At 32.5% G+C, this 27454-nt stretch overlaps 5 protein-coding genes and 1 pseudogene across 7 annotated transcripts; 1 reads left to right on the top strand and 5 right to left on the bottom strand.

The window, feature by feature from the left end:
- Nucleotides 1-1079: 1079 nt before the first annotated feature.
- Nucleotides 1080-2191, bottom strand: LOC130827643 (low temperature-induced protein lt101.2). Its single transcript, XM_057693420.1, has 2 exons — nt 2111-2191; nt 1080-1163 (listed from the first exon to the last, which is right to left on the bottom strand). The coding sequence occupies exons 1-2, from the start codon at nt 2189-2191 to the stop codon at nt 1080-1082; spliced, it is 165 nt and encodes a 54-aa protein (XP_057549403.1).
- Nucleotides 2192-3141: 950 nt separating this feature from the next.
- LOC130827642 (mitochondrial import inner membrane translocase subunit TIM14-1) lies at nt 3142-5799 on the bottom strand. The gene is made up of 3 exons (XM_057693419.1): nt 5544-5799; nt 4385-4563; nt 3142-3677 (listed from the first exon to the last, which is right to left on the bottom strand). The coding sequence occupies exons 1-3, from the start codon at nt 5586-5588 to the stop codon at nt 3521-3523; spliced, it is 381 nt and encodes a 126-aa protein (XP_057549402.1). The 5' UTR covers nt 5589-5799; the 3' UTR covers nt 3142-3520.
- A 5117-nt stretch (nt 5800-10916) lies between these two features.
- On the top strand, nt 10917-16052 carry LOC130827639 (protein IQ-DOMAIN 3). 3 transcript variants are annotated; one of them, XM_057693418.1, is made up of 6 exons: nt 10917-11060; nt 12084-12186; nt 13140-13490; nt 13828-14061; nt 14236-14373; nt 14765-16047. In XM_057693418.1, exons 2-6 carry the CDS (start codon nt 12112-12114, stop codon nt 15425-15427), a joined length of 1461 nt encoding a protein of 486 aa, XP_057549401.1. In that variant the 5' UTR covers nt 10917-11060; nt 12084-12111; the 3' UTR covers nt 15428-16047. The 3 variants fall into 3 exon arrangements, with proteins under 3 accessions (XP_057549401.1, XP_057549399.1, XP_057549400.1); XM_057693416.1 differs by lacking the exon at nt 10917-11060 and adding an exon at nt 11127-11257 and having other exon boundaries at nt 14765-16052; XM_057693417.1 differs by lacking the exon at nt 10917-11060 and adding an exon at nt 11277-11980 and having other exon boundaries at nt 14765-16051.
- A 681-nt stretch (nt 16053-16733) lies between these two features.
- Nucleotides 16734-19414, bottom strand: LOC130827640 (beta-1,4-xylosyltransferase IRX9-like; annotated as a pseudogene).
- A 1624-nt stretch (nt 19415-21038) lies between these two features.
- On the bottom strand, nt 21039-22105 carry LOC130826685 (uncharacterized). The gene is made up of 2 exons (XM_057692251.1): nt 22075-22105; nt 21039-21487 (listed from the first exon to the last, which is right to left on the bottom strand). The coding sequence occupies exons 1-2, from the start codon at nt 22103-22105 to the stop codon at nt 21039-21041; spliced, it is 480 nt and encodes a 159-aa protein (XP_057548234.1).
- On the bottom strand, nt 22029-27030 carry LOC130827638 (proteasome subunit alpha type-3). The gene is made up of 10 exons (XM_057693415.1): nt 26784-27030; nt 26651-26690; nt 26467-26550; nt 25436-25509; nt 24481-24567; nt 24301-24385; nt 24140-24186; nt 23664-23729; nt 22722-22812; nt 22029-22410 (listed from the first exon to the last, which is right to left on the bottom strand). The coding sequence occupies exons 1-10, from the start codon at nt 26885-26887 to the stop codon at nt 22339-22341; spliced, it is 750 nt and encodes a 249-aa protein (XP_057549398.1). The 5' UTR covers nt 26888-27030; the 3' UTR covers nt 22029-22338.
- Nucleotides 27031-27454: the final 424 nt, after the last annotated feature.

The raw sequence follows: 27454 nt of genomic DNA, 5'->3' as shown, positions 1-27454 counted from the left end.
CAAAAATAAACAAGGGAAATAGTTATTGTACAAATTCTTTATTAAGACTGACACGTCGTGAGATGTCTTAATATGAACTGGCCTAATAAAATAATTTAGATGTTTTTAATTTTTTTATAATTTAGACTGCTTGTATGGACCTACTCACAATGGGACGATCTCATAAAAAACTTGTCATTTTTTTCAGTTGTTTGTTTTTAGCAATAACAGTGACTTTTTTCTGAGTCGTGATCAAACCTGCTCGTGTTTATAAAGTTTGGTAAAATTTTATTATTCGAGTGAATAATCAATATTCAAAACCAACGATAATTAGATGTGCAATTTCCATGTTGCCTGTTGTCATGTTCACATCAAATTTCTCATTTTCTAATTTGATAACATTTTCACCCTCTCTTGTTAAAATTGTCAAACCAAAAAGATGTAATTAGAATAAGATAAGAGTAACAAAACTAATTTTAAAATTTTATCTACAATAACATAAAATTTTATCGAAAAAACAATTGGTATTTTATATAACAATTTTAAAATTTATGATATTTTTCTAACAACTTTATATCTTCACACCCCTAACAAATACAACATTATTTAATACTCCTTCCGAATCAATTTAGATGTGTCATTTGCTTAGGCACGATTATTAAGGATGGTGTAGGATCCATTAAAAAGGGTAAGTACTAAAGGGTAAGTAGTGAAGAGTAGTTGGGTAAGTAAATTCTATGGGGGTATATTCGTAATTACTTGTGTGAACTAAGGATATTTAGGTAAAAAAGATTGACAAAAATAAAAATAGGACAACTAAAAAGACTTTGCCAAATAAGAAAATAGGACAACTAAATTGATTCGGAGGAAGTATTAAGATCCATAATTTTTCTTGACCATATAAGATCGAATTTGTTAAAGATAATCAGATTGGACAAATAAAATAAGAAACTTGAGATTTAAAAAGTAAAAAAAGAAACTAGAAAACAAAAAATATATTAAAAAACACAAAAAAAGAGTAAGCATAGACATAATATTAAATTATATAGAATAACAAAAGGTTTGGGTTACAATAGAAAATAAAAAAGTTACATATTTTTTTAAGCAACAAGCACATACAAAGCATATATTATTCCCGGAATATAACCCAATATCGTCAATAGTAAACAAATCCAGAATTCAACCTGCAAAATTTATTTACAATTAGCAATTACAGTTTCCATACCTAATTTCATAAAAATACAAATTATGAAAAACCACAAATTACACAAATTATATTTGTTTACAATTAGCAATTATAGATCAATACCTAATTTCATAAATACAAATTATGAAAAACCACAAATTATAGTTTGTTACTAGAAGCGGCTAAAAAATTGACAATTTTTTTTTTTTTAAGGTAAAGTGTAATTTCAAAAATTAAAATATTTTAAACTTAAATATACTATATTAAGACCCCTAATTAAACTGACTCACCGTATAAAATATCTTTGAAAATATCTTTTTATTTTTCTAATTATATTATAACTGTTGTTAATCACGAAATAGTAACTGTTAATGTTTAACTGTTAAAAATAAATAAATTATTCATGCTTTTAATTCTACAGAATAATAATTTTGTTAGGGTTTAGAAAATATATTCTGAATTGTTAGATACTCCTAAAACAAAACACTATTGATTGAACACCTCATTTTCATCCACCAATTTATTTAGATATAAAAATTTATATTTATTCAAAAAAAATAAATTTATATTCTTAGAACTATATAACTTGTTTAAATGCATTATTTGTATTTGACATATGTCAGTAAGATTATATACTACTCCCTCTTATTCAGCTTATATATCCCATTTCCTTTTATGATTTATGATTGGTATGGGTTTTTGACTTTTATGTCCTTAGTTACTTTATTCTATTTTTAATTATACCCTCTATTACCCATACTTATTTTTTGACTCTTTTTAAAATTCGTAAAAGATTAAATGGGATTCTTGAGGTGAATAAGAGGGAGTATTACCTATAAATAAAAGAAAATGTTACGCATAAATAAATTGTGAATTAGTAAAATTGAACAATAAATAAAATAAAAAGATGGATAAAATGATAAAAATAGAGTGGGTAGATCGTACCCCGCAACCATAACGAAGAAAAACACCAACAGGAGGTAGCAGAATTGCAAGTATAACTTCCACAAACGTCTCTGATCCCATTTTTCTTATCGTTCTAATTTTATATTTTCAATTTTGATGATTCTTTTTTCAAAAAATTGTTTAAATATTTTTGGGTAAATACTTAAAAACTGTTTTAAAGTTTAGTGCCACGTTTTAGATTATAACTACACATGTCACATTTATCAAATTCCATGTGTCAAACATCCACAAGCATAAGCCCCTTTTGCTCATTTTATTCATCTATTCTAAACAAACAAAAAGAAATAGAGAAACTAAATTAATCATTTTATATATTTGGTTATTTTTATATGGGATTTGAAATTTTATCTTATAAATAAATTGAAACCTTTTAAAATAATAAATACATATTTTAATCAATATGCAGTTTTTGATATTTGAACCAACATCTATATTTCTTTTGATTTTGTCTCATTTTATTTGGCATAAAGTTTAAGAAAGTAAGGGGAATGACAATAAAGTGGTATATATTTCGCTAAATTAGTAGTAAAGGAAAAAAAAGTAGAGGAACTATTATTATAGGAAAACCTTGTAAAATTGAAATTATTTATGGTTAATCAGTAGATAAAATTATTATAGAAAAATCATGAATATGTTGGATTATTTCAAGTAATTTTTTTTATTTTATATTTAAAAGTCATGTAATATACATCTTATAATAATAAATACTCCCTCCGATCTTTTAATTTAGTCTCATTTCCTTATTTGGCAAAACCTTTAAATTAGTCCCAATTCTATTTTTGGCAATCCTTTTTTACTTAAATACCCTTAGTTCACACACGTAATTACGAATTTATCCCCGTAAACCCTTAAATACCCTTACTTAAAAATACCCAACTATCACCTTTTACATGGACCCCACACAATCCTTAATATGCGTGCCCAAGGAAATGGGACTAAATTAAAGGATCGGAGGGAGTAAAAATTAATTAAATTAATAATCGCATTATGATTTTTAAAACCTGACAAAAAAAAGAGAAAACCACTCATTCAGGTTATCTATTTTTGATTTTTAATTCCAAAAAACAGAAAACAAAAAACCATAAGAACTAAGTACAGAAAACCATCACCTTCCAATATTGTGTATCAGCATGGGAGCTAATAGCATTATCAATACTCAATAGTCAATAATAGATTGTACAAAATAATTTAACAATGAATTATAGTCCTATTTATTGAGATGAGAGCAGGTAGAGCAATATCCAAGGAACAATGTAGCCAATCATCCAATCCAATCGACAGCTATAACCGAACATTGACTTCTATAAATACGATGCAGGATCCCGGATCACCTTCCAATGCCAGGTTCTCCAAAATCTCTCTATAAGGGTGAGGAAGGGTGAAGCGAATTTAAAAAGCAGATCCGCTGTTCTTCGTTTTTCCGAGCATCACATCTTTAGCTTCATTGATTTTTGAAGCCAAGTAATGGCTGCCCCCTGCATCTGGGTGGTTTGCAATCATCACCTTTCTGTGTGCTTCTCTTACTTTTTCTATAACTGTACTTTCCCTGTCACAATACGATACCGCACATTAGTATGGTCACACCTGACATTTCGATTGACGTTTGTTCTAAACACAAAAAGGCGAAGCAAACAGAAGATAAGGAGATGGCATCCATCCTCGAAAATTCAAAGTCAAGTTGAACAAATACCACTGTTTCTTGATCCATGATCGGCTACTTCAAGTCAAGGGCGTTAAATCAGGGTGCTTGAAAATCCCTTCTTGCTGGGTATGGTACATGGATCACTCGAGAACAAAGGTCAAGTTCAAAGACAATTTAAGAACAGACGTTAACAGTGCACAGACTCCACATTCCTTTATCCATTAAAGGTATTAACTGCTAAATGACCATTGAACATGGGTAGGATAAAGTAATGACATTATGATTCAAACTTAAACCTTAGTGATACACCTTCTTACAGATTTCTAACTTTAAACCTTAATAACACACCCCAATTGCATAATAGACGATCACTACACAACAAGTCTACAATGGTCTACTTACTGCACAAGTTCAACTAATTCAAAGAAACATGAAAAGTATTAAGACAATGGTCTAGTCTTGGTTCATACAGATACAATGTTAAGCTCCAAGCACGAAAACACCCCAAGTCTAAAACAAATGTAAACTAAAACCAAAATTTTGTGGCCAGCAGTATTCAAGAAAAACAAAACAAGAATTACATTCCTATAATTAAGACATTGTCAAAGTACCTGACACCAAGAATGAGAGCAGCTTCACGCCTCGTCATAGTTGGCTGAAAACCACCTTCATAGAATCTACGCATTCTAGGTCTAGGAGGTCTTGCCTTAAACGCTTGCCAGGCTTGAATTCCGTATCTGCCCGCTAGAGCCGTTGCAGCTACACAAAGTCCAGCTACAAGTGGAGCAGCCTATTGAAAGTCGGAAACAATAATGTTAGGTATAAGCATCTAGAGACAACAACCGTATAAAACTACATGTGAATTACATGAATCTAATCAGGAAATGCCACACAATTGATCATCATCTGTTATACAATTCTCTCCTGCACTCCAACGATAATAAGCTGAAATCAAAAAGACAAACTAACCATACCAACCATTTTACATGCTGCTCAAAATACAATTGATATCAAGAGATGTTCTTTTCAGTATTCCGTTCATAATAACTATATTCTAGAAGATTGACAAGATAACACTATAAAATTTCTAGGGGGTGTTTCGTTTGTCGAAAAACGTATTCTATGGCAAACAGTTTCACATAAAAAACTTCCAACGTAAAATGCAATTTAGAATTAGTTTTCCTTCAAAATCTTTTCACTTGTAGTTGTGGATAGATTTTATCATTGACAAAATTAAGGGAACTAAACTCTTCAAAATACCATCCTTCCGAATCCCTCCCCTCCAAATTTGTTATCGAACAAAGGAAATTGAACCCCTTGAGATTTCTTCTTTTCTTTTCCATCCAATTCCTTCAATCCAAATAAAGTGCTCGAGAAAAAATGAAAGTGTTGGGGAGGGAAGGGCGGTGGACATTTAGTATCCTATAATTTTCGGAGAAGAAACATTCTTTTGCACAAGTTTTCCATTGTAATTCCAATGTTTTCATCTACACCAAACACCACCTAAGTTGAGCAACAAATTAACTTCACCCAATTACAAAAACTTTCATATCAAACACCCATACAACAAATTTCAAGGTGACTCTTCAATCAACGAAAAAAACCATACAGTTTAGACACTTAAAATTTCCTCCCCAAAATCTCATAACTACTTCAATCAGAACAAAATAAAACCCTAACATAAACAAGTAATCGAAAGGATTGTAACACAAAAGACAGAAAGTTGAAAAGTGAAGATTCATTGAGAAATAGAAGAAGGAGAAGGTATACCATATCGGATGATTGTTCAGAATTCGATGAATTATAGGCGGACATAAAAATGGGTGAATTACTTTCCCCAATCTTTCTCTATTTCGCAACTGAATTTTGCGAAGTTCTGAAGAAACCGATTTTTATGGACGACGCCGATTAAGAACACGCCGACATTAAGAATTTATAGGAGACGAATTAAGACGGTAAGTCGGTGACGATAAGCTCACGCTAGGGCTGCTGCCTTGGGGAACAAGAAGAACGATACTAAAAAATTATCGCAAATTCTTACTTTGACACGGTTTTTATAAGAAACGCATTTTAAATCGGTCGGCTCATTATTACTTAGAAAAAACTTTCAGAATAATGTGCACTGTATAATCCTATTTGTAGTTGGTGTTATAACTTATTAAAATTGGTATTATAACCTGATAGAATTGGTATTATAACTTATTAAAGTTGGTATTTCCAAATAGGTTATAATACCAATTTTAATAGGTTATAACACCAACTCTAATATTAATTTTAATAGGTTATAATACCAACTTTAATAGGTTATAACACCAACTTCAATAAGTTATAACACCAACTCTAAAAAGGCTCAACTGTGCACGTCAGTTTTAAATTTTTTTTCTTGTTTTAATTATTGGGCCTGGGCTTGGAGATTCGTCTCTTATAAAGACGATCTCTCTTGAGAGGCGTTGAAAAACTATTAATACAAATTGTTGTAAGAGACAGTCACTCTGAGAGACGCATTAAATAAATGGGCTAAATAGCCCAATTAATACAAATTAAAATGAAAATAAAAATGTGGGCTTCTTATTTAAGGTTGTCTCTTTAAGAGACGGTGTCTCACAAAAGTAACTGAATTGTTAATAATAAACCAACGTTCTTAATAATAAACCAATGTTAGACGAAGATAAATCAATTTATTATTTATTTTTAATTAAACTCATATATTAGGTTTATTTGCTAAAGAGTTATTCTTGAATCTTGTGAGAGACTATCCTTAGGTGAGACGACTTCAAACAAAAAGTTTATATGAGTACACGTCTCTTTTTGTGACCGTTTCAAATAACAAATTGTTTTTGCCAAATAAACAGACCTATTGTTTATAACAATCTTCAAAGTTAAGTCAACAATTAGAAATAAATATTATTTGTTTGTTTTAATAATTATACCAAATAGGTGGGTTTATTCAAAAATAAACAATAATTGAGTTAACTTTTAGTGGATTGAGCAAATGTTAATTTATTTTTTATAAAATTTATTCTTTTTTTTTTACCTAGTACACCCAAACCAGCATAAACAGTATAATAATACTGTCTACAAATCACAGCGGAAGACTTATAGAAGTCAGGCGCTGAATCCGACCTGTGGCTTGTTAGCCACAGCAAACCAATATCAGAGTGTTTAAAACTTTTTACATAATTAAGTAATACTATTTACAAAAACATTATGAAATTATTAGAATTTAATTTTCAAATATCTAATTTACAAAATGTATTTCAAAAATAAGTCCTCGCCTCGCACGTAACACATAATACATGTAGGCATCGTCTCCACAGCTGAGTGAACCTGAAAAAGGATCTATCTCCCGTAAGGGATAGGCCCCATCAAAGATTGTTAACAATTGAATTGTTGAGTAATCCAACAAACTATTACATTTATATACAAGTCATTAACAAACATCTCCAACTTAATCTTTCGCTCATTTGGTATCTCCTCATAAAACATTAATTTATCAAAACCTAAACTCTTTTAAAAGACTGTTTGGTATACCAAACATTAATGTATATCTATTACTTTACAAGTCAATAGCGAAATAATACGACAAATGAAACATATGATTTCATTTGCGAAACAAACAAAACTTTATATACCAAACGTATTTATTCAAATCTCATATTAAAACAATGATATAACAACACTTAAAAACGTGGGAATATATGGAGCGTCAGGAAGCAGGCTTGATCTAAATCCTGAAAACACGGGTGATCGTCATCACCGAAAATACGGTTCTTGCAAGAACGAAACGGGATCGGGGGCTCGAGACCGATCCGAATAACCATTACCTATTACCAAGCTATGGGTTTTCACAATAATTCGGATATAAATATCCGTTGCCAATTCCCAAAAACGGAATTTTTTCAATGTCAAATATTTTATTATAAAACAAAACAAGAATTCACTTGATTTTCTTTAAAATCAACAATCATTACTTAAAATATAAATCAATTCATCATCAACCATCAACATATAAGAACTTTAGTTACTAGCAATGGAGTTTAACTAATTTTACACCAATCTTAAAACCCAATATCCAACTTATATCCTATCCAAATAATATCAACTAATCAAATGCCCAATTGATACTTATGTTCCTAAATTTGATACTTGAACCAATACCCATAATAATCAATTAAGAACCATAACTCAACAATACCAATCAATAAAGAAAGAATAATAACCCTAAATTGATCCCAAATACCCAATAAATAACCTTAAACATTTGATTAAAAGAATACCCAATTTATTTCATAGCTTCTAATCCCACTTTATAAATCATGTATTAATACCATTTCAGGACACATGTTAGTATTTTGTTCATAACTCCCTCATACGAACTCATTTTGGGGAGATTCAAGTGCCCACGCGACCGCGACTTGGAGCTCTACAAATTTTATACGACACCAGAATTCAAAAATAATCATAACTGACCCGTAAATGGCCAAAAAAGAACGCTCAATTTCTGAACAGAAATTTCAATATCCAAAATACTAAATTTTATACTAGAAATCAAATAACCCAATCAACCAATACTAATCAACACTAAAAACAACCGAATTACTAATTGAATTTATATACTCATCTTAAATTTAAGTTGATACTTAAATTTGAATCAAAGACCCAAATTGAATCCACAAATACTAAACTACTTTAAAACATTTCAATTAGTACTTTAATAGAAAAGTTTGTGGGTTACTTCAATCACCATTGAAGAACAAACATGTAAGCTTCAAAAGACATGGATGAACTAGCTAACTTCAACACAATCTTTAATCACCATTGAAGAACCTTCCAACTTTCAATCTTGAACTTTAATTTGAGTCACAAAATCCCCAATTTGATCTTGATAGATGAATCCTAGTTCTCGTTTCTTCAATTAACCCAAATTTTACATTTGAATTGATATAAACCCTAACCTTAGTGATGATTGGAACTTGATGATACTTAATCAATTTGCTTCTAATAACTTAGGGCTTTTGATAATCAAAGCAATTAGAGTTGAATTCTGAATTTTGGTGTGTTTTGGAGTAGAAATCGTGATTCCATAAGATGGTGATGATATCTCTATGAAGTAGGAGTAATTTTAGTTCTCGGCAAGAGGAAGTAAAGGATGATTATTCCTGATGATGAATATTGAAGTTTATGAAGAGGTGGTTTAGTAAATAGATTGGCATATCCTCTAAATGACTCATGTATCATTTTCAGCTATTTTCAATTACGTTAAGTTTTCTTTGTATTACTTACTTCGATCCCAAATTAAATACGACTGATATCCTTAAATAATAAAATATTATTTTGAGTCCCAATAAAATAACATACTTAAAATTTAATATCCAAATTAACTTAATAAATACTATTAATTAAACAGTTAATTTAAGGGCTATTTCAATAAGAGATTTTGTCTGATTCTTATTAATGCATATTTTCATTATATTAAGTTTTATACATTTTTCAAGTGTTTTGTTGAGACTGTCTCACTATGAGACAGACCCATATAATTAGCCTATTTTTTAAATTGTTCACTTTGAGGTTATGATGAATTAGATACTATATAAATCACCACTATAAAATTGTAAGTGATTACTTTAAAAAAAGCAAACGATCATTGGGTCAACCCAATTAGGTGCTTGTTTTGGACAATAGTGTTATATGATATATATGTAGCCTATAGTGACATATTTAGGTGACATTATTATAATTATGTGACCCATAGTGTAGCTTGCCTTATTGTCTTATTGATGTTTAAGTCTGATTCAATACTCATAAAAATTTTGAAATAGATAAGATTATTTATAAAAAAAATTACATAATAAGACACAAAATAAATAAACTAATTTTCATTTATAAGAGCCTCCACGCCTAGGGCTCAGGTTTGAAAATTAGGCGCTTATAAACAGAAATAAGTTCATATGTGTCTTATTATGTGCTTTTTTTTAATAAATAATCTTATCTATTTCAATATTTCGTACTTATACTCATCAAGCCCAAAGTTACTAATTACAATAATAATAATAATAATAATAATAATAATAATAATAATAATAATAATTATTATTATTATTATTATTATTATTATTATTATTATTATACAAAGAGCAAGTGATTTGCATGTATATTGTATTATAAAAATATAATAATAATAATAATAACAACAACAATAATAATAATAATAATAATAATAATAATAATAATAATAATAATATAGCTTAATAAGTAATAATAACAACTACTTCATTTTATAAATAATGTGGACTCGAGTTGTCTTTTCATTTTAGCTATTTTTGTCTTAAGTAACTCAACTAACTTATAACTATTATTTGTTTTATCAAAACCATATTTTATCAAAATTGATTTTGATAATGTTTTAATAATTCTAGCTTGGTTTGATTACACATTTGTAATACAGAAAATTATCACAAAATTGCGCATATAGTAAGAAGTCAAACAACAATATAGAATCGAATTTTATTTCAACTGGATTGATTATTATATTATCTGATAAAATTTTTGGTTTATTTCTCACATAACCTTTTCCTTTCTCCACTCGATTCTATAATCCCCAAAAAATATTAGCCATTTGTTAAAATTCATTGTTATTAGTGTATTTTTCAAAAATCATTGTCATAAGTTTGATAAAGGCCATTTCAAATGACTTATAGTCTCAAATCAGTTGACTTTCCTTTTCATTAATGGCAATTAGGGATGTTTAATAAACTGGATAGGTGCCTTTTAAACTTACATAAATTCTTATAAGAGGCAGTCTCATCGTAAGACTAAGACACACTTTATATTTGGATTAAATAACATGATAATAGAAACTTTTAGCTAATAGACTTCTTATTTTGCGGTCGTCTCACACTGAGACAGAGTTATATAAAACGGATTGGTATAGTTAATATAAATTTTACATGGATTTGATTGGAAAGTCGGACTCGTCCCTTTTTATTACTAAAAATGTTTATAATTCCCATTTATTATTTTTGACATTATTTCAACTATATTTTTTTTAATTTTTAAATAGAAGGTGGGGTCAAGCATATATTAGTGGGACTAGACTAAGTAACAACTACTTAATAACTGTTATTTGCCTCCCACAACCTTTCATTATCAATATGATCAAAATCAAACATTCTCTGAATAAAAACATGAACATTCAACATTTTCATCTTTGAATTCTTCAATTCTTTGTGTTTTTTCTCCCTTTTACATAATATCATCATCAATAACTCTTAAGACTTGTAAAACCTGGTAATTCATTTAATTTTCTCTTCTTTCTATTTATTCATTTCCATTTGTTTTATTTTCTGCTATTTTTATTTTATTTTAGTAATTCTTCATGTTGTGTTCTGTTTTTTTATTTTGATGTTCAACCGGGTTTTTGATTTTGATTTTAATTAAGTTGTGTTCATGGGTTGCTCAAAAGATTTTTGGCTATGTAATTTAAGGTAATTTATTTTTTTTTTATAATTTTATCAGAGTAAGACTGTAGAATTTCTTATACAGAAAGACAAATTAATATTTTGTTTGGGTGGTGAGAATCGACCGTTATCATCATAGGAAGTTTTTTAAAATCTTTTTAATGATCATTGATGCAACAGAAAATTTAGATCTGAATCTGCCTAAGATATGGTGGGAGTCATTTAATTAAAAAACTATTAAAATTTGAATTATTTGAGATATAACAAAGAAAAATAATAGACGAATTGGTTCAATACATAGTTGTTAATTTGGTCATGCATAGGAGGTTCTTTTATATAGTTTTGAGAATTATATGATAATAGAGTTTTTGATATGTATATTTTTGAAGGATAATATGATCATAGGAAGTTCTTGTATATATTGCATCATTAGTTTATAATTCCAGAGTCAAAGATTTATAATTTTTTGGTTTTTGATAATTAGTAAAAAAAAGTTATCTACCACGCAACATATGCTGCGGTTTTTAATTACGCAACATAAAGGTCATAGAAAAAATTAGGCAAAAAAAAAATATGCTGCGACATTTACTATACTAACATGACTTATTGAATTATATGCACTTTTTGTTTATGTGAAGTTGCAGATGATGTTTACTATAAGGGTCAATAGGAAACAATTTTTTTATTATCACTAATAAGTGTATAACAAGGGTCAGGTTGCGTACATATGACCCCCAAATCTCACCCTAGGTAGGAGCCAATTAATGACATTGGGCAATGAAATATTGTAGAAGTTTATGATTAAGAATTAAGTGTACTAATTTATCAAACTTGATCATGGATCCAAAACCAGGAGTTTGATTTCATCAACAAACAAAGAGATGGGTAGGAAAGGAAATTGGTTTTCAGCAATGAAAAAAGCCCTCCACCCTGATGCAAAGGAGAAGAACAACCAGGTTTGATTTTGGATTATAATGAACTACTTTGAAATGATTCATTAATTATGCGCTTTTTTTAGCTACTTGAAATTGTAGAGATATTTTTACTAAAGGCCCATCAAAAAAATGTCTTGGTTATTACTAACAAAGTCATGTTGCGTACATCTGACCTCCGAAAGGTCAACTCCACCTAGACAGCAACCGTTTAACAGCATTGGGGTAAATAAATAAAATGTCGAAGTTTATTAGCTAATTACTAACTACTAATACATAAGCCAATTTATCAACCCTTATTACTGCAAGGGGGAGAATTTAGTCACGGACCTACCTGGGTCATGATTGTGATCATTTGATTATAGCCCCTATTAATAATAAATTATGTACTATCTCTTATTCATCTAAAATGTTTCATTTACTTTTGGGACACTATTCATCTATCACTCTTAAATTGCATTTTATTATTAATCTATAAGTTAAAACATAGTCATGTGGGATCTTACTTGATTCGTTTTGATGTAAAGATTGTTAATATCAACTTTTTATAATTTTTAATTATACATAACTCAATATATTAAGGATCGAATAAGTGCATTGGATAGAGTGCATAAAGTAAATGGGACATTTTAGATGAATAGGAGGTAGTATTATATAACACAAAAAATGGCAACTAGGTTGGTCCAGTATACATGCAGAGATAAATGTTCAACCCACCATAAGTAACTTCTTCACTCTCAGAGATTCTGAGCATGTTCAACATGTTCGACCTCACAAGGCTCTAAAAAATTGGAGGACTTAATATTAAATTACGTAGTTTATGTTAAGTGTTTAAAGATAATTAGTTGTTAGAAAAATATCACAATTTTTAAAATTGCAAAGGGCTTCTAAGAATTTGTTAATTTTTGCTCCGGCTTTGTCGGGTCCTCATTTCATGTTACCAACTGAAGTGAAAACTGATTCGATTCCTTTTTCAGGAATCTGGAAGATCCAAAAAGAAATGGTTTAGGAAGAAAAGAAGATCAGGTACTAGCACAACACCATCAGAATCTGCTCCTACAACCGTGTCAACTCAGCCAGTCGCGGCTCCTGTAGTGGTTCATCCTCCCCCGACAGAACCTCCAAAATCGAGCACATCCGAAACAGAACAGACCAAACATGCCTACCATGTGGCACTCGCGACTGCTAAGGCAGCCGAGGCTGCTGTTGCTGCTGCACAGGCTGCTGCAGAAGTCGTTCGTTTGACTGCCACTGCTCCTCCTGCTCCTGGCAAGTCCCAAGAGGAAATCGCTTCCCTTAAGATTCAAACTGCTTTTCGAGGATATATGGTACTCCCCTACTCGCCCTTTTCAATTCATTAAGTGACTTCCATTTAAGCTCTTACGGGTCTTACCTAGTCTGGGTTTAGAGGGTGCGATCAGTGTAACATAATTCGCTTAAGTTTGCCTAACAATAGCCCAAAACCGGCTATAATTTGCTTTTTTTGATTCATGATTTGTCAGGAGATTAGCGAATCATATGACACCGGGTTCGATATATACAGCCTTAGTCTTGTAATGACGGAGATTGTTTTCGACCCATTAAGAGGTTGTTCGTTGTATGCCAAGTGTGTGAGATGGGTGTGTTCTAATTCGAAAACTACTCGTTCTTTTGAACTTTTTATAGGCAAGAAGAACATTGCGTGCTTTGCGAGGGTTGATGAGGCTGAAGACAATGATGCAAGGACAAGCGATACAACGCCAGACAGCAAATACTCTAAAATCGATGCAAGCGTTAGCACGCATGCAGACCCAAGTACGCGAGAGAAGACTAAAGATGGCCGAGGAGAATCTAGCTCATCAAAAACAAATTCAACAGAAATATGCAAAAGAGCAAGCCATGGAGCTAGAGAAATCACAAGTGGGTAAATCCTTCACATTAATTTTCACATATTTAAGGCAGTGTAACATAATTCGCATTTTCTGGTTCGCGATTTGTCAGGAGATTAGCGAATCATGTGATACTGATTTAAGGCTTACATAATATCTTGGTTCTTGTTTCTCATTCTACTTGTAGTGATGGCAAAATGTGCAGAAAAATACACAGCAAAACGGTGAGGGTAATTGGGATAGCAGCGGAAAGACGAAGGAACAGATCGAAGCAAAGATGCAAAGCAGACATGAAGCCGCGATTAGAAGAGAAAGGACACTAGCATATGCTTTCACTCATCAGGTAACCTACGTACATTACGATTTTATTGAGCTATTGCATCACCGTGTAAACTGTCAAGGAACCTACTCAACCAAAAACATAAGCTGATGGTTAAAAGGTCCATATATGTTATATACTCTAACACGCCCCCTCACACAAGAGCCCTTTGGGATAAAAGTGTGGATGCAATACAAGTCTTCCTCATACCCGGTGTTAAATATTCCACTTTAAATGAGGGATGGTTGAGATTCTAACCCGTGACCTCTTGTCACACTGAGTCACTGACTTCTGATACCATGTCAAGAAACCAACTCAACCAAAAGCTTAAACTAATGGTTAAAGCCCCATGATATGTTATATACTCTAACATAAACAAGATGACGGAATAAGTAATGAACCATATATTCTACAGCAAGCGTGGAAAGCTTCATCGATGTCTGCACACACATTGTTCATGGACGTCAACAATCCACACTGGGGCTGGAGCTGGTTAGAACGATGGTTAGCTGCTAGACCGTGGGAGACTGCGACTACTCCTGACAAAGACTTAAGCAACGATAATTCCCCTCGAATGAATACATCAAAGCCCAAGAACGAGATCAAAAAATCGTATGCCCGTCATCTCCAACACCACAACAGCGAAAAACCGATCCCTAAACAATTGCGTCCCACTGCAGGGCGCTTGTCGACTTCTAGTACGCCATCAAAGCAAACTAGTACAGCCCGAAAGCTGAAGTCCCCAAGTCCAAGGAAGAGTCTGTGGGGCCAAGATGACGATGCAAGAAGCGCAGTCAGTGTGCATTCAGAACAACAATCGAGGAGGAATAGTGTGGCGGGCTCATCTGTGAGGGACGATGAGAGCCAAGCGAGTTCTCAGACTGTTCCGAGTTATATGGCTCCTACGGAATCTGCAAAGTGTAGATCACGATTAGGAGGCGATACCAAGAGGGAAACGAGTGTCACACCTGACAGAGTCTCGGTTTGTTCTGTTAAGAAAAGGGCTTCTCAGCCTGCTTCTCCTGCTAGATCAAGGCACTCGACTTCCTCAAATGCCGATGCTCATTCCGTCTCGTGAGCAGGCCTAAATGTTAGTTATTAATCACAACTTTTTCTATTACTTGTTTGCTATACTTTTGTGTCATTAGTTCCTTCAAAATAGTATGCAGGATTGTAATTGTTTGTTAAACATTGGTTTGCTTGTTTTACATTGAGGATATACTTCTATAAAGCATGATAATGTTGTAATAATCGGTAAATTTGTTATTAGGCTTGTACACGATAAGACCCACATAAGGGGAGAGTTGACTGCGCACAAACCCGATGAGATTTCATCCTAAAACCAATTGGTAATAGGAGGAGTAGCCCATCAAGTATATATGTTAGTCAACCTCTTTCTAGTTCTTCGATGTGGGATCATATGTGGGTTATTTTCCGACACTAATCACTGATACATCAAGAACTTAACTGCGAGAATTTCATGGTCATCGTCTCTTTGATGTCAAAATCGACACCATTCTAGGTATCTAGAGCAAATGACGGACACATTAAGGGGCCTGGGTGTGTTCACTACCCAAGCCTTACCAGTGACACTATAATGTAATACGTTTGAGATTTTAATAGTAAGAATTAACTATCTTTTTTATGTGGCCCTATTGTATATTACAAGTAGTTTGCTAATTCCTGAATTTTTTTTCATATCTCATATACTATAAAGGCATTTCCTTCTTACAATGTTTCATTGTTATAACATTTTGTTACCCCAATGCCTTAAAATGGCTCCTACCTAGGCCGCGAAGTTTGGGAGTAGGATGTACGCAACCTGTAATAGAGTGGATTTAAGACCTTTATAAGATTACGGAACTTTGTCCCACATTGGTTGTATGGGCAACTAATGTGGGGTTTATAGAGTAAATGGGCTCTCTTACCTACTAGGCTTGTCTTTTAGGTGAGTTCTCTTGTTTATTTCATAACAATGGTAGCAAAGCCGACTCTGAGTGATGGCCTGGGTTAAGCCAGTTGTGACCAACGAGGATCCAACTCGAAGTGGTGGCCTAGGTTAAGCGAACTTATGGTGGTTCAATAGATTGGATTTGAGGCCATTATAAGGTTATGGGACTTTGTCCCATATCGGTAGCATGTAGCAACTAATATGGGGTTTACAGAGTAAATGAGCTCTCTTACCTACCAGGCCTATCTCTTGGGTGAGTTCTCTTATTTATTCAATAACACAATCTTACCCTTGTTAGTGTAGGATGTTATTTCTGATTGACCAGCACATCATCAGCAACTTCACAAAAATAAAGGTGCACATGATGCAAAACCAAAACCAAAGAGCTCATAATCTTTATGTACTTGAAGTCTTAATGATGTGTTGAAGGAATTTTGAAAAGCTGAATAAAAACAAATCACCATGAAAATTTATATACCATTGAGTTCCATATGGTTTTATTTAGTAAATTACATTGCTAAGCCAAAAGAATCTATCCAAGAGTTGATTGCAAAAAATGTAGAGGAAAAGCTTAAGAATGAATGAATTCTAAGGTACCCATGTTTGTTATGGTTCATTATCTTTGCCTACCATCAAAGTTAGAATATGGAGCATGACTAACTCTTACAATATTGGAAGGCAGATGGAGCTGCCAAATGTTTACGTTGGAACAAATTGTGATGGTACTCCTTTAATTTTGCTCTCAGCTTCAATAAGTGGTTGTCTCACAAATTTGAGTGAATTCTCAACAAGAAAACAATGTAATTAGTTTTTTTTTTTTTTTTGTGGAGCCTTCAACCGTTGTAATAGGGGTTTGATTCTCATCATTTATAGGAAGGATTAATTCCTCTCCCCCTTGTCTGTCGGGGATTATGCAGTCTTACCCCCGAATAAAAAAGTTTATTTCCCATCCGACATATCCGCCAATTTTTAGTCTTTGCATTAATCTTTGTTTAGAAATGGCATTAATGATTGTTAAATTAAGTATGATATAGGTTGCATCTAGGGGTCTCAACGGGCCGAGCTTCACTTTGAGTCCATATCCGGCCTGTTTTGAAGGGTTTTGTAGGGACCGGTTGAAAATGGGTCAGACCAAAAACAAAGCAGGCTGACTAACATATAAGCTTGATAGGCTAATAACACCAGACTGTTGATAAAATATTAAGGTTGGCTATGTAGGTGTTGTTGGTACATAACCCACATATGATCCCACATTGAACAATTAGAAAGAGGTTGACTAACATATAAGCTTGATGGGCTACTCCTAACTCCTCATATTACCAATTGGTTTCAGGATGAAACTTCATCGGGCTTATATGCAGTCAGCTCTCCTCTTATGTGGGTCATGTCGCGTATAAGCCCAAATTTATCAGGTGTAAGTATAAAAATGTGTATGACAAGATATGTTGAAGGGGGTGTGCAGGAGAGGAGAGTAATAACCTGTTTGGTCGCCTCCGCGGAAGGGAGGCGACCCCATCGTTCGGGATCCCAGAGGATCGAACTATTAAAACCGAAACTGGAGGTATGACGGGCTAATGCCTCTGCCTCCTTATGTATGCCATTGAGATGCCATCCTACTACTTGGGAAGCTTCACATACTGGCCCTTCAATTATCATTTTTCTCCTCTTTGTTAGACAGTTTTGCTATTGGCCATGTTCCAAATGTCCTGCTCAATCACCTTAGTTAGTTGGACTTCAGTATATGGAGAAACTAAATGTTCTTAAAACACTTAATTCACCTTTTGATTTTGATGTTTTAGGGGTGGGCTCGAGATGAGTCGAGCATAGAGAACATTAGAGGTGTTCATTCAGGTCATCAGGTTGATTTCGAGTTGGTTTGAAATCGAGTTTGTGTCCATATTGTTATTTACATAATTGTAAATCATTGTTGAATTCGGGTCAAATAAAGTTCAATTATAAGGTCGGGTAAGATTCGGGTCATCGGGTCTGTTTGAACACTTTTAGAGAACATAGCGTAGGAGAATTGTTATCAGTTAAGTGGCATAACATCTAATCTAAAATACTCCATTGTGTGATCTTCTGGGGACTGTTCTTGGAGTGAGTTTTCGTTTTAGGTGTACTGTACTGAAATTTACGTTTAGTCATTTGTTGGAAGATACAAAGGATTTAGATTTACAGGTTGAGATGGTAGAAAATCAAAATAAATGGATAGGATTAATTCATACGGAAGACCATTGGTTCATGTAGCTGACCTTATCTTTTGGGATTAAGGCCTGGCATTGTTGTTAGAACGCGCAATCGGCAATACGGATTAAGAGATGTAAAAGGGGTGTACTTGAATGGTAATAGGATATTAAGGGGCTGACACTTATATTTTCAAGAATGTAGCACTAGAAAAGAGAAGAGAAAGAATTTATACCCGATAGCTCGAATCTCATCGAAAAACGCGAGATCATAGACATTGGAGAGGCTAGCAAAGTGCACGATTCCACTCAAGCGATGATCCTCAACATGTTTAAGCGCAAGATTGCGTTGGTGATCCATTTCCGCACTATAATCTGTTATATTCTCCTTAAACAGCAAATGCCGATACATCACCCCACTTCTCCAAACTATATCCGATACATCTGAAGACTCGAGTTGCGAATCCACCACAATCCACGACAGTGGTGGAGGCACCAACTTCAGAGTGTTCGCCAATAAAACACCCTTTAGACGATCCTCATCATTTGTAGGAGTTATCACTATAATTTGTTTCCTCGAGCTCAAATTCTTGTGCATCTCATCGTCTTCATATGCTTTCGTTTCATACGAATGCGCATCTTTCGATGTACTGATATCGTCTAATGGTTCTGACAGGCTTCGGTTTATAGCACTGCTTGTGTTTGGCCTCGTTGCAATCTCCATGGACTGATTATAAGTCGTGTCTAACGAATTAAGGCTTGTAAAAGGCGGTTTTCGTGTAGGAGCAAAGCCAGTGAAGAATCCCATCACAAAACATAGCAAGAAATGGATTATGGCTTTCTTCCATACATGAACATGCTTCTTCGAGCGTTCGATGGATCCCATTTATCCGAATCTAAGGTGATTACAGGATACAATTTGGATCTGTGAAGTAGGATTATTATGTATAACAGTTGAAATTAGTTGTAGGTGACATTGTATACTTGTGATATGGGAGAAAAGTTCATGATCTAAGGACTGAAAGCTTTGTTTTAAAGGAGTATATAAGTATGATGGGGACTGGCTAACACATGACTGAATGATAACTCTGTCCCAAATCGAGGTGTTTAAAACATACTTTATAACCCCATATTTACACTACCTTAAAACCAAACCCGACTTGACTCGACATCAAAATGAATTTGAACTAATGTAGAAATCAATGTGGACACAAGACCCGATTTTAAACTGGCTCGAAACACCTGAACCGAAATTGACCTAATGACCCGAATGAACACCTCTAGTCCCAAAGATACGTTTCACTTTTGTATAAGTGGTGGACTCATGATTTTAACTATGAGGGTCTGCGAAATTGATTAAAATAATTAGGCAAAAACAAAAAAATGGTGTTGTCATGACATATATTATTAAAGATATATTCAACATTTTCGCAATTTTTGTACAGAATAAGGTATTAATTTATGGTGAGGTTTGGATACTTTCTGACTGCTCTAATGTGTTTGTCATTTCATGAGTTTATTATTATTTTAATTAAACAAGAACATATGTTTTGGATGGAGATGAGCATTAATTAATAATATATTCATTAATTTGTATTAGATTGCTTAAGGTGCTTATGGTGGGTTCCCCAAATGATTGTTGGAAATCCTAACTCATTACCTAATTAATCAAAATTATAAATTATAAATATAGTAATAAATTGTTTATCCTTTGTTTAAATTTAAAATACTCTTCCTGAATTGAATTTCTAACTGTTGTCTTGAATATTGAATCTTTTCAAAAAATCTGAAATTAATTAGTCAAATTTGTTAAAACATGTCAAGTTTGTGGATGAATGTTAATAAAAAACTTGTCTCATTTGAGGTCATGTTAAAGGGAAAATCATTCATGAAATCGCTTGTGTAAAGAAAAACGTTAAATTTTATTCAATTCATTTTAATGTAACATCTTTATATATTAATACTTTTATAATTTTCACAAAATTTTGGATAGACTTAGGATCTGTTTTCTTCGTCTGATCTGATTGAATCTGATATTATTATTATTATTATTATTATTATTATTATTATTATTATTATTATTATTATTATTATTATAATTATTATTATTATTTATTTATTTATTATTATTATTATTATTATTATTATTGTTATTATTATTATTATTATTATTATTATTATTATTTATTTTTACTATTATTATTTTTATTATTAGTATTATTATTATTATTATTATTATTATTATTATTATTATTATTATTATTATTTATTTTTACTATTATTATTATTATTATTATTATTATTATTATTATTATTATTATTATGATTATTATTATTTATTTTTACTATTATTATTATTATTATTATTATTATTATTATTATTATTATTATTATTATTATTATCATTATCATTATTATCATTATTATTATTATTATTATTATTATTATTATTATTATTATTATTATTATTATGTCTTATTATTAATATTACATACTACATAGTTTCTCCATCTAATAATAATATACATTACATTCTACAAATTAAACATCAAAAACTACGATGTTTCTGCTTCTCTTTGAATTGATGCCCAAATATCGTTGGCTATATTTAGTTGGATTCTATCCATTTCATTCTTGTGCTCTGTGTTAAACATGTTGGTATCACTTCTTGGTTCAATGTTAACCCCACTTGATATTTGGATACCTAATTGATGTAGGCGAATAAAATTATGAAGCGTAAATGTTGACACCATAATAGCCAACTGATATTTGATCTCCATACTAGGCATATTTTTTAATATCTTCCATTGATTTTTTAGCATTCCAAAGCATCTCTCAATTGTCGTACGCAAGGATGAGTGTCTGTAATTAAAATGTTCAAACATCCCCGTAGGAGGTGGACCAAAACGAAACTGAGGCATATGATATCTAATACCATCATGTTTTATTGGACTGAGGTATCCAAGAGTGTTAGGATATCCGGAATCGACCAAATAGTATTTTCCTAAATTTATAACAATAGTTAGACATTTATATTTAAACATGGATTATATGAATATGAAATTGTTGTGTAATACCTGGAGGTGGATGTGGAAACATAAATTTTAGTTCAAACAAACTATGACTCCATAGTGTTATACTCCTGGTGGACCTCGGACCTCTTTCTTAACCTCATTAATGTATATGTGTCGATGATTTATAATAATAATAATAATATTATTGTTATAATAATAATAATAATAATAATAATAATAATAATAATAATGGTATGGTTTGATCTGATCTGATATGATCTGGTCTGGTCTGGTCTGGTTTGATCTGAAACTTTCTGATCTGATCTAAATAGTTCTGATCTGATCTGATCTGATCTGATCTGAATAGTTCTGATCTGATCTGGTCTGGTCTGATCTGATTCCAATAAGAATAAGTAATAAGTCAAAAAAAAATAAGTTGACGAGAACACCTTCTTAGCCCAAGCCCAACCCTTCCAACCAACTGGGTTTATTAGGACTAATGTTACGAGGATATACGACCACCACAATGAATTTCGCAAAGAAAGAAATTTATAGCACAAATTCATTAGTCATCAACTGTCACTGTCAATATCACCATGTAAAGTCATTTTCCAATTTTTCCAATACAAGAAAATTATGTTCCTCCTACTCAGCTTACTATAACTCCATTACTCCAGGGTGAAAATTGACAGTTATAAAAAGACAGTATCTAAAAAATAAAAAGTACTTGATAGAAATCCCAAATTTTATCAGCACTGCTAAGGACCAAGTGTCGATACCCAGCCATCGAACAGTCGAAATGGATCATGGGCTTTCTATTAGTAGCTCCATCATCCACACATCAGTCAGCGTCCATTTCATCAAGCGCAGCAGTTGCAGCAGCTTTGGCTTCTTCTAAAAGATCATCAGGAACCTGACAAGTTAAAACAATTACACATTGAGCAACCAACTAGTGTACAGAAAATACTCTACGCCAGACATTGGAAGATGTATTTGGATGCTTTCCGAAAACTATAGTACAAATTCTTGTATGAGATAGTCTCATTGTGAGACATGCCTCATACTTGGGTTAAATAACCCAATCATAGAAACTTTTAGCTTATAGGCTTCTTGTTTTGAAGTCGTCTCACCGTGAGACGGTCTCATATAAGACGGGCTAAAACTATAATGTAATTTCAACAACATATTAAGGTATCAATGATATTTTAAAATAGCCTAAGGTACCTTTTGATGTTCACGTTTTGATTCGTCACAAACCCAACTCATCTCCAATTCAAAAGCTTTGTCTTTGGCTTCGTCATGAACTTTGTATATGCTGAAATGAAAAGAAGTATTGGAATGTTACGAGATAATTTAAAGTATAACATGCATCACATGGGTAGTTCTATATGTCAAGAGATTTCATTGTCGCTAATATCTGAACTTCCAACACCAACTGCTCACAAAGTACATACGGCCCAGTTTGGTTAGTGGTAATGGGAATGATTTATAATGTAAAATTTCATCAAAAGTTCCGTGTCATTTCTATGGTGATAAAACTTTGATCACAAAAAAGTTTTTTTTGTTTACAAATTTTCATTACCATCTAATACCATCTATCCCAATGGTAATGCATTGGAATGAATTTTATGAAGAAAATGAGATGATTGAAGTTGGACAAGCATGACCATCAAGGTAGTCAAGAGATTTTTCAACCAAAATTACACTAGCTTTTATTCCCATTACCAACGTTTATTACCACCTACCAAAAGGGCCGATAAAGTAAATGTTACCAACAAACTAAACTGGTCGCGAAAATGGATTTGTGACGAAGGACCAATCGTCAGCAACACACTTACATTTTTGCAACAATTCGGGTATTTGTAAAACTAAGATTTTCTTGTAGTGTATGATAGATGAAGACTATTAAATTTGTACGACGAAACAACGTGCATATATATATAAATGAAGAAAGTAGATAAAGAGCTACAAAATGTATTGCACTCATACAGGCATACTCGCACATCAATAAAATGCAAATGCAAATAAAAATGGGTATAGACCTCCAACTCCCAAGTTACATAAGTGTATTGTGTATATAATTTCCGGGAAAATGTGAAAATCAGAATGGCAAAAGATAAATAGAAAACAAAGGGCAAATTATTTCCGTAAGAGAGGAACACATACATCTTTGCTACTTCAATGACCCCTTCTCTACAAGACATTTCTGAAAGCTTCAACTTCTCAATTTCCCTACAAGAAATCAATAAAAATATGCATATGGGTTTTATTATGGAGTCAAAGTCAATTAGAGACAACTTGAATGTAAAATGTATGAGAAAAATATAACATCTACACTATCTAGCGACACATAAATTACCCTAAATTACTTTCTAGAAGAAAACAAAGATGTAATAAGATAGGCACAAGCATTATAACAGCTAATCTCATTGTCGTCCATTGTTTTCCTTCCTTTATTTTTATATTTTTTAAACACCAGGAATTTGGAAACATCAAAAGCTCTGGAGTCTAAAATTTTAAATTAATGCCAAGCTAAGGCGAACAAATGACAATTTCTTGCCAGAATATTCCTATTGATATGATAAAGATAAACCAATTTTTGCCCGTATTGAGCACACCAAAAGCAAGAAGATATAGCTTACGTCTTAGCAGCCTGCTTTCCCTTTCCAATTGCAGCGCCAAAATATCTCTACATCAAATCAAAACAAGATCAGTTTAACAAAATGCTAAGTAGAACAAACACAATAACTTTGTACAATAAGATGAAAAAAGTATGAAAGCTTGACGGTTATAGTCAACTTACATATGAAATTCCTGAAGGTTCAACCATATATAATTGTGGTCCATCTCTATCATAACCTCCAAGAATGACTCCACATCCAAAAGGTCTGTACAACAAATCAACCAAAAAAACTCATAAATTTGACTTGTAAGTCGTAATTACTTATAAGAAAATAAGAAAAATTGCCATATTCAAAAGCACCTGAGCCACCAGTACAACGTGCAGAGATGCACGTAGCTAGCAACACGATCAGCAAGCTCCTTCACTGGAATAGCTTCACCATAGACACTGCAAAGAAATTTTCAGGGTTAGCTCTGAACAAAACGGTAAGCTAATGCTATTCCAGCATAAACGGCCCCAAAACATAAATCAATCATATTAACATCAACTTCATATCAATCAGCTTGCATTATAGGTTGTCCTAGTTCCCACAACAGGCAAATCACACCACTTCTACTTTTTCATTAGTTAACATGTTACTTTTCTTAACACAAGGAAAAAAAGTAGCTTAAAAAGTACAAGGAACTTAAAGCTCAACGTACAAACAACGTAAAAGAGCGTGTGTACCATTTACATAAAAGAATTCTAAAAAGAAAAAAATGTCATGAAAGCAATAAAGAGATAAGGTTCTCAGTATATGCATAAAAAAAAATGATTATTGCTCAAGTAAGCTAGTTGCATAATTGAACATTCATCAACAAAAATGGTGCAAAATGGGCAACTGAACAATTCGAAAATGAAATTGTGAAAACTTAGCATCAAAAATAACATATTGAAGTCCTACAATAAACCCATTCCCTATTGGTAAAGAACAGACACTTACAAATTGTAAACTAAAACAAATTAAGTGTTCATAGTTGTCTAAAATAAGAACATCAAATAAGCATCAGACATCAAGCTCTTCCAAAAAACAAAACTTGAAATAACACACTTGAGATGTTCCCGCCAATACTAGAGAAGGCAGAGAAACAACTAAATGCTCATCTCACTAAAGATGGAGCTAAAAAAGCAAGTTTTCAACCCCTTCACTGTAATACTGAAACTAAACTTATGGCTGCGCACTTCTAAAGGTACTTTTTTGAAGTTTTAGACTGATCGAGTATCTAAGATCTCATATGACACAAACATAAGCATTTAGCATCATTTCATCACTAACCTCTCATAATTTGTAGCTTCTGATTTAGCACGAGCAACAATTTGCCTTCCATCAGCTGCTAATCCAGCAACCGCCTGTTATGTATTCAAATACATAGCAAGTCAAGGAGAAAAAATAACATTACACATGATGCTAATGAGTAAAATGGCTAAAGAACTAAAGGCGAAAGTTGAATTAGACTCCTGTCTCTTAAATCCTATCATGCACAGAAAAGCAATGAGAAAGATAAAGCAAGAACAATGGAAGCAAATGTGGCCCTCAAAGACGTACATTAGATCGTGAAAATGTAAACCACCTCATGAAAACAAATACAAACCATCTCAAATGCAAGGGACTGTGATCTACCATGTGGCCACATTATACATGCTTAAATCTCAGGCATTGAATTGCAAAGTGATTTTTAACAATTAAAGATACTTCAACCCAAAAAAACACGAGTATAAAGCCAAATTATTGGTATCAATAGAACATTCAATTGTAATACTCGCAAGCTGTTCAAACTACTCACATTGAAAACTCATCCCACCAAGGCACCAGCACGGTACCTCTCTGATCTCACTATCCCAGAACTTGATACACTGAAAAAATCTGGCCAATGGCTAGACTTATGGTGACCTAGTTTGGTAATGGTGAGGTCAAATTAGCTTTACCCAAAACCAATTATATATATCACATATCAGAAATTGTGGAAAAACACAATATGCAATTGTATATGAACTAAATAATCATGTGAAAGGTGTATGACCGCACATAGACCAAAACTTATGGGCCATCAAATATTAGTTTACATTACTTTTGCTTGAGTTTAATAGATTACTTGTTTTTAGTCCACAATTGCATAAAGTGTATAATAAATAGGGCCTATTTTTGAGTTGGTAAGGGGAAAACAAATGGACTAAAAACCTAAAAACATAACTTGTAAACTACATTCTTCTATACTAAGTACTAACAGATTCTGTTTTTGTTGTTCAATCAAAAAACTCCTGCAATACAAATAAAAAACAGAAAAAGAAAAAGGGAGAGACAATCACCATGCCAGTGTGACGATGAACGGAGTGAGCACGTCGATTTGAGCCCGGTAACATCATTTTCGATTGTATAAGCTTCTCCACACCCTAATCAACAATAACACATTCAAACAAAAACCCATCAAAATTCGAGATCAAAAAAAGCAAACCCACAGATTAATACTCTTTAAAAATCAATATAATTTACCAGAACAATTCCATCCTTGCATTTGATACCAATAACAGTCCTGAACAATTCGAAAATGAAATTGAAAACTTAGCATCAAAAATAGCATCTAATTTAGAAAATTAAAAGGGGGAATGGAAAAGAAAATGCAGACCCGCTATTGTCGACAGCTTTAGCAGCATACTCGATCTGGAAAACTCGACCATCTGGCGAGAAAGTAGTGACGGAAAGATCGTAGCCTGTTCCGATGTTACTCATTCTTAGATTGTTGTTCTTCCTTTTCTCTTTGGTTAAGGTTTTGTGAGTATTGCTGGGATTTGTGTTCTTAACTTTGATTAAAGTAGTATTCTTCTGCTAAGATAGTTTCGTAGAGAGCAAGACACTTGTGTAAATATATAAAAGTGTTATTTTGATCCCACAATTTCATATGATATTTATCTGATTTTAAAAGTATTTACAATTGTGTAAATATTATTGTGGATACAAATCAGATTTGAACCGATTTAAATGGTTTGATATGAAATCGACTTAATAATCTGAATGAACATCTCTAGTAACACGATAGTCAAGGGGAGGTGTCGTACAAGAGAGTGTTTAGATTGTAGCCTAAATCAAACCTACTCTTTCGATCCCACAAAACTTGTCGTATTTTGTTAAGGAATCAACTAAATCAAAAGTTTAACTTGATGGTTGAGGCCCAAGATATATTATATAGTTTAACACGACCCCAAGAATTGTGAACGCAACACAAATACCTAATGCGGAATTTTCGGTAATTGAGTTTTAAACTCATGACATTCTTGTAACGATGGCTCTGATACTATA

Source organism: Amaranthus tricolor, chromosome 11 (genome assembly GCF_026212465.1).
Source record: "Amaranthus tricolor cultivar Red isolate AtriRed21 chromosome 11, ASM2621246v1, whole genome shotgun sequence".
Classification (NCBI taxonomy): domain Eukaryota; kingdom Viridiplantae; phylum Streptophyta; class Magnoliopsida; order Caryophyllales; family Amaranthaceae; genus Amaranthus; species Amaranthus tricolor.
The sequence above is the reverse complement of the archived record's forward strand: the minus strand, read 5'-3'. Positions and strand labels throughout refer to the sequence as shown.